Source organism: Montipora capricornis, chromosome 9, assembly GCF_036669925.1.
Source record: "Montipora capricornis isolate CH-2021 chromosome 9, ASM3666992v2, whole genome shotgun sequence".
Classification (NCBI taxonomy): domain Eukaryota; kingdom Metazoa; phylum Cnidaria; class Anthozoa; order Scleractinia; family Acroporidae; genus Montipora; species Montipora capricornis.
In genome coordinates this window covers 5172587-5188238 of record NC_090891.1, presented here as the reverse complement: position 1 = coordinate 5188238, position 15652 = coordinate 5172587, and the positions used below count along the sequence as shown (strand labels likewise).

Here is a 15652-nt window from a genome sequence, read left to right as displayed (position 1 = left end):
AATCATCAGGCAACTGCCATAAATAACGTTTACAATCACAGAAATTTGAAATACACGTCATTACATCATTACATTTTTTAACATGAATTTCCTAACATGTCTACAACACGATGACAGCTCATTTCGTTTGTTTAGACTAGTAAGTAGAATGATAAAGATTGAGTATCCAACGGTGATGCCACTTGCGAGGAGGATCCAAAAGGATACAAAACGTCTTGACTCAGATAAGTTAATAGGAAGAATGAAAAAATGAGTCGCCGGCGAACTTCTCACAGGTCTGGTATATTATAATCTCGTGTAAGCGTTTCGCCCTTCGGGCTTCTTCAGTACACGCTAAAAAGTAAAAACTAAAAATACCTGGTACAACTGAACTTGCGCTATTTATACAAAACCATGAACCAAAAGGTGTAAAATGTTTAAAATTACAAAAAAATTTATAAAAAAATTTATAAAAAATCACAATAATATGTAATGTAATATGTGCGGTTGGAATACATTAAGTGGACAATACGTGAGATAAGAAACAGTTAGCTCTAATTAAAAATACACACACTGGATATGTCACCCGATTTTTCCTCAAGAGTGCTCGACAATATTGGAGCTTCGTCTAGTAAGAGAAAGTGAACTAGTTTTTGTTCATATATTCGGATCGGATCGATATATAGATATAACGGAGATAGGAACGTGATAATTCCACACAGACAGAGAAGATCTTAAACAGGCGAACAGTAAACTTATCTGACATTCAACATACGCAGTCGGAAACAGACCTTCTACGTAAGAGACTTAATTTTTGCCCAACACCACCGCCACCAGGAAAATATGACGTCAATAAGGACATTTATGCCTTTGCCCGCAGACTAACCCTTAAAGAATATAACACTCCTGAGAACATACTTTAGAAGAACTAATAGACGGCCCTGGATACCAACTATCCCATACTTCAAAAATTGAACCAAAAGGAGCGCAAGATATATACTAGATCGTCAAGGGAACCATACCTTAATACATATATTGACAGATTAAGGCAAGAAATCACTGATGAGACTTTGCACAACCTACGATTTCAACGTAATAACCTAACCAAACGTGAGAGAGCAGCTTTGAATAGACTAAGCAATAACACGGTCATAATCATCAAGCCCGCAGACAAAGGCGGAGCTACGGTCATCATGAATGCAAAGGACTACGTAAAGGAAGCTAAACGCCAACTAGACAATGAATTATATTACATGAGAGTAGAGAGAGTGATTTTACTCCTGAACACGAACAGCTCATAAACCAATGCGTAGATCCACTTATAGATGACGGAGAATTAGAAGAAGAAATAGCTAAACTCTTAAGGCCAGCACAATCAAGAACTCCTATGCTCTATATGCTCTCCAAAATACACAAAGTTAACAATCCAAGTAGACCACTGAGTAGTTTCCTCCGTAAACAGCTACACGGAGAAGTTATCAGCGTATGTGGACGAGTTTTTGAGACCTATAGCGGAAAAGCTACTGTCATACATACAAGACACCACACACTTCATTAAACGAATACGGGCTTGGGGCAAGTTACCCTAAAAGTGTTATTTAGCAACACTAGACGTATCAAGCCTATACACGAATATAGACTCAAAGACGACAAAGAGACACACTCGCTATTGTGGAGGAAGAACTAGGCGAAACAAACCAAAATAAGCCATCATCGAAAACATTATCATGTCTCCTCGAGAAGGTTCTCAAACTCAACAATTTCACCTTTGGTAATGAACATTACATTCAAATCAAAGGAATAGCTACGGGAACCAGAGTCGCACCCAACTTTGCAAACGACGTATACATGGGAAGACTTGAAGAAACGTTTGTATACCAACAGAGTGGGCCAGCCATTTCATAATCTGGGTACGCTTTATACCAGGATTTTAATGAAAGCTGATAAAGGAAACTGTTTTGTTGTCCTGGATATATGTGATTACGACAGCAAAATTGACTCTCTACTTAGCGACCGTAACACCTATGAACTAGTCCTCAAATCCCCCTTCAAGAAGATTGAACGTGAACTCAATAAAAGGCTTCTCGTCCTGGAGAATCAATATAACATCAGTGATTCCACTTACCGCAAACTTCACTTCACTGATGTCACGCCACCAGTCATTCGTGGATCAACCAAACACCACAAACAAGAAAACCCTGTTAGACCCATTGTTTCATCCATTGGCTCAGCTCTCTACAATACTTCTAAGTTCCTTACCGACATCTTGTCACCTTTACAAAACAGTAATGGTTTCTCTGTTCCTAACTCTGCCAAGTTTGCTGAAGAAATCTCCAATGTTGACATCCAGGATGACGAAGTTATGCTATCCTTCGATGTTGTATCACTATTTACAGCCATTCCTGTAGACAAAGCCTGTGATTACATTAAAAAAAAAAAAAACTACGTAAGGACGACTCACTTTCTTCACACACGAGCTTAGACAGTAATGAAATCATTTCACTGTTGAAATTCATCTTATCTAACAATTACTTTATTTATGATGATAAGATATATAAACCGATCCGTGGTTGCACGATGGGTAGCCCCGTCAGCCCTGTGGTGGCGAACTTGTGCATGGAAGCGATCGAAGAAATGGCCATCAACACGTCTAAAGTACAACCTATAAAGTACGGAAACGCTACGTGGATGATAGCTTCTGTATCACCAAAAAAGATGCTAACCTTTTTCAAACAACACTTAATTCCATCGATCCACACATCTCATTCACTATTGAGGAGAAATCTGACCAAAAGATCGCCTTCTTGGATACTTTGGTTTCTCGCAAGGATAACGCGATCACTATTGATGTTTACCGCAAAGCAACTCACGGACAAATATTTAGACTTTTCTTTTCACCACGACAAACGCCACAAGATCAGCACAGCCGAGACCCTCCTACACCGCGCAATTAAACTCCCAATTACACCACAATGGAAAAATACCGAAATCAATCTTTGATCTACGAGCCAACAACTATCCCTCCTTTGTTATTTCCAATATCTTGAAGCGGAAAATTTTCAAACCACCCACACATGCCATCCCTTCACCTGAAGAATTGGTTGGTATGTTTTTTAAATGGTTTGCGCCTCAAGAGAAGCCTAACGGTTTTGCTGTCCTTCCTTTCATCAATGGTGTTAGGCAACCCCTAACAAGAATTCTTCGAAGGCACGATATTCGAGTTGTAAATAAGCCCCTTAAGACTTTTCAACAAAAATTCCTTTCTCCTAAATTCAGACACCTAGTGAACACCAACCCAAAATTGTTTATAAAATACCCTTTGCCGATTGTGAATTGGTGTTATATAGGTTAAACTGGCCGTTGCTTTGAAACCCGCATGAAAACACGTTAAGAATGTAAAAACATGTGCTAATGGATCAAACATTGCGAAACATGCGTTGTCTTTCGGTCATCGCATTGATTTCAATCATTCTCGAGTTATCGACAAAGGCTCCTTTTGTATTAGAAAAACTCTAGAGGTCTGGCATACCTCTGCTACCAAACATGCTGACAATAACTCTAAGCCGATTCCTAATCAGTATAGCATTCTTTTTAAACAATAGCCACCGTTTTTCATACTTTTACTTTGTTATTTTTATTACTTTTATCTCGCCTTTTCTTTATATATTTCACTAATTTACATTCAATGTTTTATCCATGGAAGACTGTAGATCGACAGCCGAAAGCTTATATTCCTTTTCAAATTTTTAGCCAGGGAACGTTTTTTATTGTATTTTGATATATTTCTTATCTAAAAAAGTGATCAAGACTCTTTGATTAATTTCATAAATTACTTTAACTATGTGAGTACCCTCAATCAAGTTTACACATGAAATCCCTGCACATTCAGTGAATTTCCTTGATACTACCACCCTAAAGGACAATCAAGGCAACATCAGCACAGGTGTTTATCAGAAACCAACTGATACACATCCATACCTCCATTGGACATCAGCACATCCGCCTCATCTGAAACGGAGCATCCCATACAGTCAAGCCTTGAGGTTGAGGCGAATATGCTCTTCAACAGATACATTGAAGAAACGAATCATGGAATATTCGGATTTCTTTGTAGCTTGTGGTTATGCACAATACAAAGTTATCCACGAAATGCAGAAAGTGCTTAGATTGACTCAAGAGAAATGTTTGCAGAACAAAGAACGTTAACCAACAGACCGAATTCCTCTGGTCGCTACATTCAACCCCCACACTACACTTATTGCAGAAATTGCTAAACAAAATTGGAACTTTCTCCAATCAAGAGAAAGGCTATCGCTCATATTCAACAAACCACCTTTAGTCGCCTACGGACGGCCGAAAAGTCTTCGAGACAGACTTGTGCGTTCAAGAACCTCGAAATCTGATATCAAAGGGATGTAGAGCATGTGAAAGAACGAAGTGTACTTGGTGCAAAAAGATCAACCAGACCACAACCTTCACCATGCAGTGGACTGCCATGTGCCATAGATCATTTATATAACCAAGTGCAACATTTGCAAACTTCAATACATTGGCAAAAGTGAAAAAGTATTTAACCTACGGTTAAACAATGGCAGAAACCATATTAAAAAGGGAGTGAGTAGCTGCGAACTCAATCAACACTTTTGACATAACACACGAACTCACGACTTTGACAATAATTTTAACATTACCATCATAGAAAAAATAAAAAAGAACAATTTAAACACAGACAAAAAGAAAGAAGTCTTTCGAGAAAGAGAGATTTTCTGGCAAAAAACTTTAAACTCCATTCAGCCGTATGAACTAAACAAAGTTTTTACACGAGAGCCTTTTATAAAGTCTTGGGTACATAAATTGTTTCAAAAATGCGTTATTAAGGTTGTAAAACTCTTAACCTATTAGAAATGCTATTTTTTTTACAAAACATCCTACTCAACATCTAATTAAGCAACACGCATTGTGTTAACCGATTAATACTCTCGAATTGCATTATCCCATGATCCAGTTTTTAATAAAGCTATATAAATAAATATATATATATATATATATATCCCTTGAGCCAACAACGTATCACCCCCAGGAGGATCGCAAATGGATTCACAGTCCAAGTTGAGGAGAAATTGAGAGAAAGTTACAGGAAACTCAACACTGGACAACTTCTGGGGAAAACTGTAATTGCCCTGAGCGGGATTTGAACCCACGTCCCCCTGATCACTAGTCGGGTGTGATGACCACTACACTATCAGGACAACCATGCTGGCAACATGGCTGATTAATCATTTAATGTGTGGCATTTCCGTGGGACTCCCTAAGGGCCAGTTTTTCTATGTGATAACGCTGGATCAACAAGTGATGGCTAGTTTGAGCACTCTGGCATGGCTTAGATGCATCACATGTGTAGGACATTTGGAGTGGCTGTATAAGCTTTACCTTAAAATTTAGGACTCCAACGGGGTTTGAACCCGTGACCTCGCGATACCGGTGCGACGCTCTATTTCTTTTCAGGCTTCTCTACGCAATGCAAAAAAAAGTGTTCATAACTGTTCATAATTTTGTTACTGTGTTTTTTTTTTCAGGCAATGAAATCCCTATAGTACTAGTTTCTTTACCCAGGTTTGACGTTCTTAAAAAGGGCGAAGAAATCATGCTTACTTGCAATGTAACCAGAGTAAAGGACTTAAGTTGGTTGAAGCTCGAGAGAATTTCATGGTTTAAAGATGGCCTCCGGGTCCAAACTGTGCGATGCCCCCTTCCGAACGTACCAGAAGATACCCTTCAACCGTTGGTGGTTAAAGATGGAGGAAATTACTCATGCATTCTTGAATTGTTGCTGCAAGGAGTATTCTTACACATGGTGTCTGATTTTGTTGTCATAAGATGTAAGTTTACCATTTGGTACCCGATAAGGTCAATAATGGAAACATGAAATATTCAAGGGTGTACTTTGCTAAATAAATTATTTCTTTTATATTGAACGCTCAACCTTTTTGTGCTAACTAAAAGCTCGAAAGGGTTTTTCGTTGCAATAGTGTTTGTCAAACGATGAAGGATACCAAAGAAGGATATTTCATAGTGTGGGCAAACTATAGATAACTTTGCAACTCTATTGTTGGATAATACTTTAAGGGCACTTATAACGTCATATTGGTTAACATGGCAACACGCCACGTCCACAAAAAGGCCTTCTAAATTTCAGATTTTGAAAATTATTTGACCTATCGTGTTGGAAAGCTCCCTAAATTTTTTAACTTCTTAGAGAGTATGACAAAAACGGCTCAGTGTGCACTATTGAGTTATGTTGCACGCGGGAGGTTGCTATGCACGAGAGAAGCGTAAGAGTCATTCGAGGCGATAACCGAGAGCCACTCTAGCTTCTTGAGTGCTTAGCAAACTCTCAAGTAATTATAGGATGTTTCGTGTAGTTTTACCTGATTTAATTGGTGTAAAAGGAAGGTCAACCATGTTAAAGTGCTAGTCACTTCCTTTTTTCCATCAGATTTTGAAACTTTGTTTGCTAAACACTTGGCACCAGTTGTTCGAAAGCTGGATAGCGGTATATCCACTGGATAAATCACATTAGTATATACTAAAACAGTGGATAGCGTTGAACGCGGGTGTTTTGGCTCGTCAAACTCCGAATATCCTGCGCTATTTACCTTCGAGCAACTCGGGAAAAAATGGCGTTCCGATTTGCATCCGTGACAAGTGAAGAAAGCATCGAAATTAATTTTTTGTGCTGTATATATATTATCTCACTGCTTTAGTATATACTAAAACAACTATTCACTTCAGTGTCGGTGGCTAGCGTTGGATATGTACCGCTAGCCACCTCCACTTTGGTGAATAGTTGTTAACTATCCACTGGATAACTCAATTGGTTTTGCTAGTGTTTATCCGCTGGATAGTGATTTATCCAGTGGATTGCATTAATAACCACCTTCTGAACGACCGAGGCCAGACTGGCAAAATTTTTAGCCTTGATTTGTATCCAAAGGCTGTTTACTCTTAGTGTAAGTTTTGAATTTCCCGCCGTCCAGCCCATTGCTCACCTTCAAATTTGACCGATTGGACCTCAGAGGGATGGGTCTAGGAAAACTCGACGTCATTTACTCACAAGCATAATTAAAACTTCGGCATGTAAATGCAGCTTATTATTTCTCCAAAACCCTAGTAAAAGACTATAAGGCCGAAACTCCAGTGCTGCATATTAACCAAGACACGTACAAATGCGTTGTATTCTTAAACTGGTGAAGTAATTTTCTCCTCGATCCAGCTCTCTAGGGTGGTTTAGAACCAAAAAAAATTATTGCGGCCAATATTTCACCCCCAAATTGCAATACGTGCTGATTTTTTTTGGCAAGTGAGCATTCTTCATCATGTACTTTCTGAAGATTTTAATATTTGTGATGTCACTCTATGGCAGACCACTAAATAGAAAAAGTCCACTAAATAAATAAACAGGTGTCATTTTTAAATCAAGGTTTAAAACGAGGGTCACTTAGTGTTCAGTTCACATAGTTTAAAAGCCAGAAAAAAAGAAGAATTGATTTTTTGATCATTGCAGCACTTTAACATTAAAGTTCATGTTTTTGGTCCACCCGTGTCCATCGGGTGTTGGGTGTGTTTTTCTGGTATTTTACAACTGGCGATGGGGTTGGGTTTTGGGCTGTAAATAACATTTTTAACGAAGATGAATTTAAGAGATATGGATATTTGAGGAATTGAGCCGTTCATAATAGTGCTATACTGATCCATGACATTTTTCAGATTGTTGCATGAGTTAAAAAGGTGCGATCAGGGTTTCCTCTCGATGCAGTTCATTTTCATCAAGTTTATTTGGCACTGGACAGAGGAACTGCCATTAGAGCTGTTTTATTCTGACAATTCCTAAAGCATTTGATAAGTTGAGGGCTTACCGTATTCAGCGAAACGAAAGGAAACTAGAGCCTGATTAAAAAATATGTCCTTTCAAATAAAGCAGGTATCGCTGTATTATAAGAGGGACTGATCTTTTTGCGGTTTTTAGCTATGCCGTTCACGACAGCGGCCTTGTTTCTCTGGACAATAAAAAAAGCGAGTCTAAAACTTCGCACTTTGACTCACTTTGAAGAGGAGGCACAAACTAACTAGGGAATGGCCTATCGGTAAATGGACGAAATGTGAGGTCACTCTTTCGTCGATTATCAATTAGGTGGCTAAATTGGCATGAAGCAGAACAAGGGGGCTTTCGTAAACGCGTAGCTAGAAACCTGAGAAATATCTGCCCCCCTTGATACTTGCCGGCTTTTTAGACTGGACATATTGGGTTTGTTTCGTTTCGCTGAATACCGTAAACTACCGTAAGCCTATTAAAGTCGAGGCATTTTGGTCTATTCTCTAAACTAAACAAGACTGAGCGAGTGAATGTACCGTTTATACGCAATAAAAAGTCTAAAAATTTCAAAGGTTGGATCTACTGAACACAATGAAAAATAAAGGCCTCTGAACTACACAAGCTGAGGTTTGCAAATAAACTATCTTACCGCTCTTCCTTACTTACAACATTGACTTTTATCTTGTCTGTCTCTAGATGCTCCTTTGTGTCTGGAAGAAAATTCAGAAGGAGTTTTGTGGTCGAATACTTCTAGTGGAGGAACAGACCTCAAACCATGTCCACAGGAAGGCATAGGTGAGTTGAATCGCCGAAAGACTATTGATCAAGATAACATAATTAACAAAATTAACGCGTTTCTGCTTTTTGGCTGTATGCGGTATGCAAAGTTTAAGGCGAAAGACGAAATTGCGAAATGTCCTGAAAGGGTTGTCTCAATAATGGCTCAAAAAATGAAAAAAAAAACGTATGTAAATTATGGTGACAGCTGATATTAATTTCAGCCTCAGCAAGGACGATAAATGATGGTCTCGTCTTTGTGGGCCTCACCTTGTTCTGCACACTGGCATGTATCACTTCCAAATTGATTCATTAGGGCGTAGTTTCCAATAACAAGAAAGGCGAGGCAATCACCCTTAGGAAAGGAACGTAGTTTTGAGTGTTGCTGACCTTTTCGCCCGGGGGGCCGGTCCCACTAACTAGCGGTAAAATCGTGTGGCATTAAAAATAGAGTGACATCTATTATTATCACCTTTGGGAGGGATAGGGTTAACCCACTCACTCCAGAACCACCCCTTGTGAGACTAGGTCCGAGCACAGCTTCAGTATTGCAGAAAACAGCAGCCGTTTTGGCTCAGCCTTTGTGGTCGTAAAGTGCTCACAATTGCGGTGATTGGCACCTCTTGCTTAATTAATATACTTCACAGGTCTCTGTTTTACCAATACAGAAACAAACCTAAAAATTAATTAAAGCTAACCTTAAGCCTCACTAGACCTAAACAAGAGTTTTTAGGCCTAAGGTTGGCTTTAATGAATGTTTAAGTTTGTTTCTGTATTGGTAAAACAGAGAACTGCGAACGACACTTGTGACCTGAGACCTGTGTTTTGTACATGCCCGGGATACGATGTAATTGGCAGCAGCTATATAATTTATTTCGAAGAAAATGTTTTCGGCCCCATCCTTGAGCACAAATGTTCTGCCAGACAACAGCCACAATGGATTCCTGTAATTTATTCGAAGGTACGGCGTCGCGATATTGTTCTGAGGGAGGAAAGTGGAACCCGTCAAACTTCACGGGATGCCGTTCTGCTAAACTAATCGGCTTGAATGACGCGGTATGGAATTGGTCTAAATCAGTACCTAATTTCATTGAATTGAATGAATAAAGTTGCTGTTATTATTAGTATTAGAATTATTTTACGTGTTTAATTATTAATTAATCTTATTACCAGTGGCTTTAATGACAATGTTCATTTTATTTTTCTTTCTCCTTCGTTTTACCGTTAGCCAGCCACTTCACGGTTATCAGCTCACAGCCACCTCATACCCCTGCTGTGAACGTATCATTTCAATGACCTTGACGGTGCGCTTTCGCCGCAATTTCTTGGGTCCCCTCTTTCTGGAAAATCTGGATCCGTCCCTGGATTTTATCATTTCACCCCGATATGGGGAAACAACAAAGATTATGGTGATCAAATCGACGATTCTTGGCTCTTTGTTTGCCTGCAATAAAGTATAAAGGGAATGAAGTTCATTGCTGTTACATCATAGCTCTACAATTCTTCTCTTTCACATTTTGTAACGTGGTCCTTGATTTTTCTATGATGAAAAAACCTGTCATGAAATTCAAGAGTTAGTTTAGACGGTACTATTACTCTGACGCTCGCCATTGCAACAAACGTCCAGGCGACCAAACGTAAACATGTGTTACAAATTTGTCAGGCACATTTTAATTTCTAACGAACCAACGTCTGATTGGCAGTAACCTGGACAGATGATTAGGCCATCCTCTTTTTTTTTCCGTTTAGCGTCGTCCGACCCTACCCAAATTTTAGGCACTTTTCAAAAAAAAATAAAATAAAATAGTTAACGACGTTTTTAAGCCATTTTTATGTCGCACAGGAGTTTCGGTGGTTGATCCTTTTTCCCACGATGTCTTAATTTTGCCACAACATCCGCCAACTTTTCCGCCATATTGATTTTGGGTTCACGTCTTGTTGTTTCCACGGCTATGATGCCGGGGTACCAGGCCTCCGATTCCGAGAATGCTTATGATTTTTTTTTTAGGGTTTTTTTTTTCAATCCGACCGACCGACCCAATATTAGGAAACGCATTCGACGGTAAACAGAAAAAAAAGGGGGGATGGCCTTAGGCGTTTCGCTTCTCTTAGACGAAATAATTTCATATCAGTCAGACACACATCCACAAGCAATTCTTAAGAAGAAAGAAGTCAGCACAAATGGAATCGATAATTGCACTAAAAACCTTCCATTTGGAATATTTATCGGCTATATCAAACGTTTGCTAGCTAGCTATTGCATTTTCGATTCACAACATCATAGTTAATAGATGTAGGCTGGTTATGAAACTCGACAAGTATTTTTGTTTCATGTTTTTGTTCGGTTTTTTGGCCTTGACCCTGCACAAAACCCGACAAAAACACGCTTTTTTCGGCAGGATAACCAATCAAAAGCTTTGACTAATTTATTCGAAATTAACTTGCGAACCAAAAACAAAAGATTGCGCAGGGTCACGGTAGGTTCAACATCTAATTGCGACTGTATTGTTCCTGCTTTTGAAATTCCCAGGGTTTCATAACCAATCCCTGGATTAACTTCACAACATTGAGTACCACTGTCAATTATTCTCCTTTCACCAAAGAAATAATTATTTACGTTTCATTTAGATGGATGCAATTTTAAATGGTGGTTCGCCGGGGAACAATGTCCATACTATTCTGTCGGATCTTGAGGACGCTTTGAGGCTAAAAACAGCAAACAATTCTTCAAGGCTACAAAGGATCTTTGGAGGAGACTTAATTATGTCAGTGGATATACTTTCCAAAATTGCAAAATACAATCGTATCCATGGAAACGTGAGTTCAGAAGAGAACTTTAAAAGGTTTGCTCAAGCAGCCAGTCATTTGTTGGAGAAGAAGAACAGCCAAACGTGGACAGAAAGTTATGTTGTAAGTGAGGTATTATTCCTCTTCATTAATAAAGCTGTTCCAAGTTTAAATACAGAAAAAAAAATTGGAGTGGGTCCAAGCTAACACCCCGTCCCCCTCTCCCCAATAAGTCCAGGCTATTCCCCCTCCCTCCCTTGATTCTCTCTTTTTTCTTGGGCTTTGGAGTCTGGTGCCTGCACAGTGATGCTATGCCAAAAGAAACAGATATCAGAAAACTTTCTACAACATTACAATTAGACTGCACGCAGTTTCTTCTGAATGAGCCGAACCGCACGCTTCGGTCACGCAAGCGAGCCGAAGGGAAATTGGTGACATCTCGAACTATCACCATTCCTCCCTTCGTTCGCTTGCGTGACCAAAGCGGACGGTTTGACTAACTGATGTAAGGTTCTGCTAAAACGCGTTTTAAATCCCTTGAATTTTTGTTTTTTGTTCGGTGTTAGTCCTAAAGCTAACCCGAGACCCGTTGTAACCAAAAGGATCTCTGATGCTTGACGCCCATCGTTCAAGGAAAAGGAATTTGAAGGTTGAGCGTACGATTTTGGCAAAAGCAGTTCTCTGAATAACCACAGACACCAGGTAGCCTTTAACCCGCCTTTCAATTTCGCCCATTTTCAATTCAAAAGTCATTACTTGATAGCGTTTCCGATTCTCGCAATACCCTGATATCGATTTCCCTTGAAAAAGAGGTAGACATAGGTTGCCGCACGAAAGGTTCAAGGAAACTAAAAGGTATTTGTCTTACCTACATGCTTCGTCACAAACATTTCACAGACTTCTTAGTATCCCAGTCTAGTACTGGTTATTAGAAAATTCGTGACAAAGAGCAAAGAAATGAGATTGATACACGAATTTATAGCAACGAACCTGACGTCCACAGTAGCCAGACTAAAAGACGAACCCTTCACTCTTGGCGTTAAGAAAACCTGTACCACCAACCTTGAGAGATAAGGTTGTGTAGAGAAATGTTTTCATTTCTAAAACGATTAAGCCAGATTTTTAGAGTTTTCTCTTTTTCTTGTTCATTTCCAGGCAGGAAAAGGAAGAAGCACAATTTTAGTGGAGACAATAGATGATTACGGTCTGGGAATTGCAGCAACATTTGACAAATCAGCACAGCTGCAAGTTGAAACAGACAACTTTTTGATGAGGATTAACAGCATTCGACAAAATAGTCAGGTGAGGCAGAAAACAATTTTTCACATACCCTGTAATTTCACGGCTTTTCATTCAAATTATTTCTCCTCATTTGTCGAGCGCAAATACCAGGCATAACACGAACCACCCTTAAAATAAAGGTCATTGCAGCATTCGTCCCTGTCAAAAAATCGAAAAAAAAGATGTAGGCGGCTGACGTCACATCACGATACGATATGTCAGTCGCAGATCTGAAATGGGCTATATCACGTTATTTTAGGGTGTTTAGGGGAAATCTTTCGTTAACCCCGAGTTCAAAACTCGGTAATGGTAATGTGGAATTCCTTTACTGATAAAAGTATCGTTGCATCACAAACTAGATGATTTTGAAGAAAAACGATCTTATCAAGGCGATTTGCCATAAATTTGATAAACGTCGGGCCGACTTTTTTCAAGAATTCTCAAATGCAATCCGTTTCAATCTTGTCCATTTGTGTCCATCCATGCCTCTCCTTCGTTTTTCTTTATTTCTTTTATGCTCTTTAACGGTTTTTAGTGCATGGTTATTGCAATGCTTTATCCTACCTTTTTGGCATTTCGGGTGTTATGAATTTTTTTTTTTTTTTTCATGACATAGCCCCTTCAAGGCTCGTCACTTACATGATTGGTACAACTTTTTTCGCTACAGATTCGAGTCGAAGGCATGAAAGTCGTCTTCATGAAAAGCTCCATATATTTACCTCCTCAAGCATTCAGCTCATCTGAAGACTTCCTCGTTGTATCCCTGATTTACCAAACGTTAAATGAAGTTTTGAGGCTATCTACAGAACCTGATGATGACCCTGGTGGCGTTCTCACAGCTAATACAAGCATTGTTTCATCCACTGTTTCACCTAATCCCCGAAACGTTTTAAACGAACCTATCAACATCGTATTGGAGAATAAACAGGTATGGTAATTACAGGTACGATCATTATACCCTGATACTATCTTCTTTAACAATCATCCACTGAAAAAATGTCACAAATAAGCAAACTGAGTATATCGTTTTCAAAAGCTTCATTCGAACAAAACCGTAAGATTGAAATATTGCAGCAAGCTTTTAAATTACAAATCACTGTTACTCAGTGCTGGAACAGGAAAGAAAAAAAAAATCACAGAGTTATGTTGTGGCTGGTTCTTAGGGAAACTGTGGGGCTGCGTCGCCTTGGAAGTGAAGCACTGACGAATTTTTGTTTCATTTAACTAGTTACAGATAAGCAATAGTGGACTTTATTCTGTGTTTATGTAGCCTGTTATGAACACGAATGGGAGTTGGCAAACCCAAGACGCAGTGAGTTTCTCCCAACTCCTCGAGTGTTTAGATGAGGGTATGTAGACACAGTTTTCATGCATAAAATATTTCTCAAAAAAAGGTTCGACAAGTGAAGGAAAATGCTGTTTTCTTTTACTTCTTGATTGAAACAAATTTTCTTGATACACGCTTATATTGGCCTACCAGCCAATCAAAACGCGCGTCTGACAACTTATAAGCAATCAAATTTCATGTGTTGTCATAGCCGGCCACGCGTTTGCATACTCTCATCTAAACACAGCTGTTGACCAATGAGAGTGCTTGTACTATCCTAATTACGTTTTGAAGCTGAATTATGCGCCACACAATTGTTACACAGGCGCGCGCTCATACCCTTATATATTTTCCCTGCCAACATTTGCGCGTGTTGTTTCACGTTCCTCTAAGGGTTACGTTTAAACTTGTCCATTGTTTTGCACTCCCCATCTCTTTACTTTTTCCGCTCTTTTTCCCGTGTTGTTGCACGTGGAGCTAGGTTTGTATTCAAAGTTACCCAAATGCTTTCTAATTTATGCACGCCCCCTTTTTTCACATTCTCATTGATGCCATTATTTGATGACTACCTGTTGAAATGGATCTAAAGGGGCGCATATAACAACTGAAGAAATATTTGTAAATTGAGTCAACGTTTTAAGCCTTAGCCCCTCGTCAGAGTTCAATAAGGGATTGTGTGTTCATAGTGGTTTATAGACCGATTTTCAATTGACTGTCGTAAAACAAATACTAATTAAATCGGTAACTAGTTACTTCGACCAAACAGAGCAGGTGCGAATAACCCTAACCCTAATCCAAATTTGTAGCAATTTCATGTACCTGCCTCAAAGCGCGGGAAGAGTCGCACGTGCAAGTCGACGCTCTTGGATTTGGTTTTTCTTCTCATTGGTTGAGAAAACTGGGGCGAGATTTTTAAACCAATCACTAAGCGTAGCAATTGCAATGGCGTAATTACTTTAGACAGTCATTTGGAAAATACCTCATGAGGGATGTCGGAGTTTTGTCATTGGTGGAAATATGGCGACATGAATACACGAGTAAATTAATTGAGTGAGAAGAAGCGTTCATTGATGCCGTAGGGATTTAAGAGTTGTCAGAGTTCTAATTCCTTAATTAATTCGCGTCGTTTGATGAAATAAACATAATTATTCTTTAAATATATTTATTTAAGTTACATGTATCCTATGCCTCTTTAATCGTTTATTTTTTTATTTAATTTAATTTAATTTGTTGCTCTTTCTTTCTTTCTTTTTTTGTTCTTTTGGCAAATTAGAAGAAAAAAAAAACAAACAAACAAACAAAACTTAGGAATGAAGGGGGTAGTTTCTAAAGAAACTGTGGGCTGCGTCGGTGTGGAAGTAGTATACAAAAATTGGGTTTTATCAACGGAGTTGATAATGTAAATTGGCCACCGTAATCATGTTTAATATGCAGTGGCCAACTCGAAAGCTTCAGCTCCTTTGGCCAATGTGCACCCACATTATAAGCAAATCTATTTCTATCTTCAGTTTTCCTAATTTTGTACTATATACTTGTATTATCTCTATAATTAGTTGAAATATCAATGTGTGCGCTAAAGATTCCTTCCTTCCTTCGTTCCTTCCTTCCTTCCTTCCTTCCTAGCTCAC

The 15652-nt window shown here is 39.0% G+C and overlaps 1 protein-coding gene, 1 non-coding gene and 1 pseudogene across 2 annotated transcripts in view; 2 read left to right on the top strand and 1 right to left on the bottom strand.

Annotated features, from left to right (window-relative positions):
- Positions 1-14863, top strand: part of LOC138017177 (uncharacterized) — a 51208-nt gene extending 36345 nt beyond the window's left edge. The window contains exons 4-9 of the mRNA XM_068864353.1: positions 5556-5858; positions 8549-8647; positions 9591-9685; positions 11258-11548; positions 12572-12718; positions 13365-14863. Coding sequence (XP_068720454.1) covers positions 5556-5858; positions 8549-8647; positions 9591-9685; positions 11258-11548; positions 12572-12718; positions 13365-13634 — 1205 coding nt within the window. The 3' untranslated portion in view covers positions 13635-14863. The remainder of the gene's footprint in view (positions 1-5555; positions 5859-8548; positions 8648-9590; positions 9686-11257; positions 11549-12571; positions 12719-13364) is intronic.
- On the top strand, positions 4129-4881 carry LOC138016150 (uncharacterized; annotated as a pseudogene).
- Trnat-agu (transfer RNA threonine (anticodon AGU)) lies at positions 5156-5228 on the bottom strand. Its single transcript has one exon. It is a non-coding gene; the product is annotated as a tRNA-Thr (tRNA).
- Positions 14864-15652: the final 789 nt, after the last annotated feature.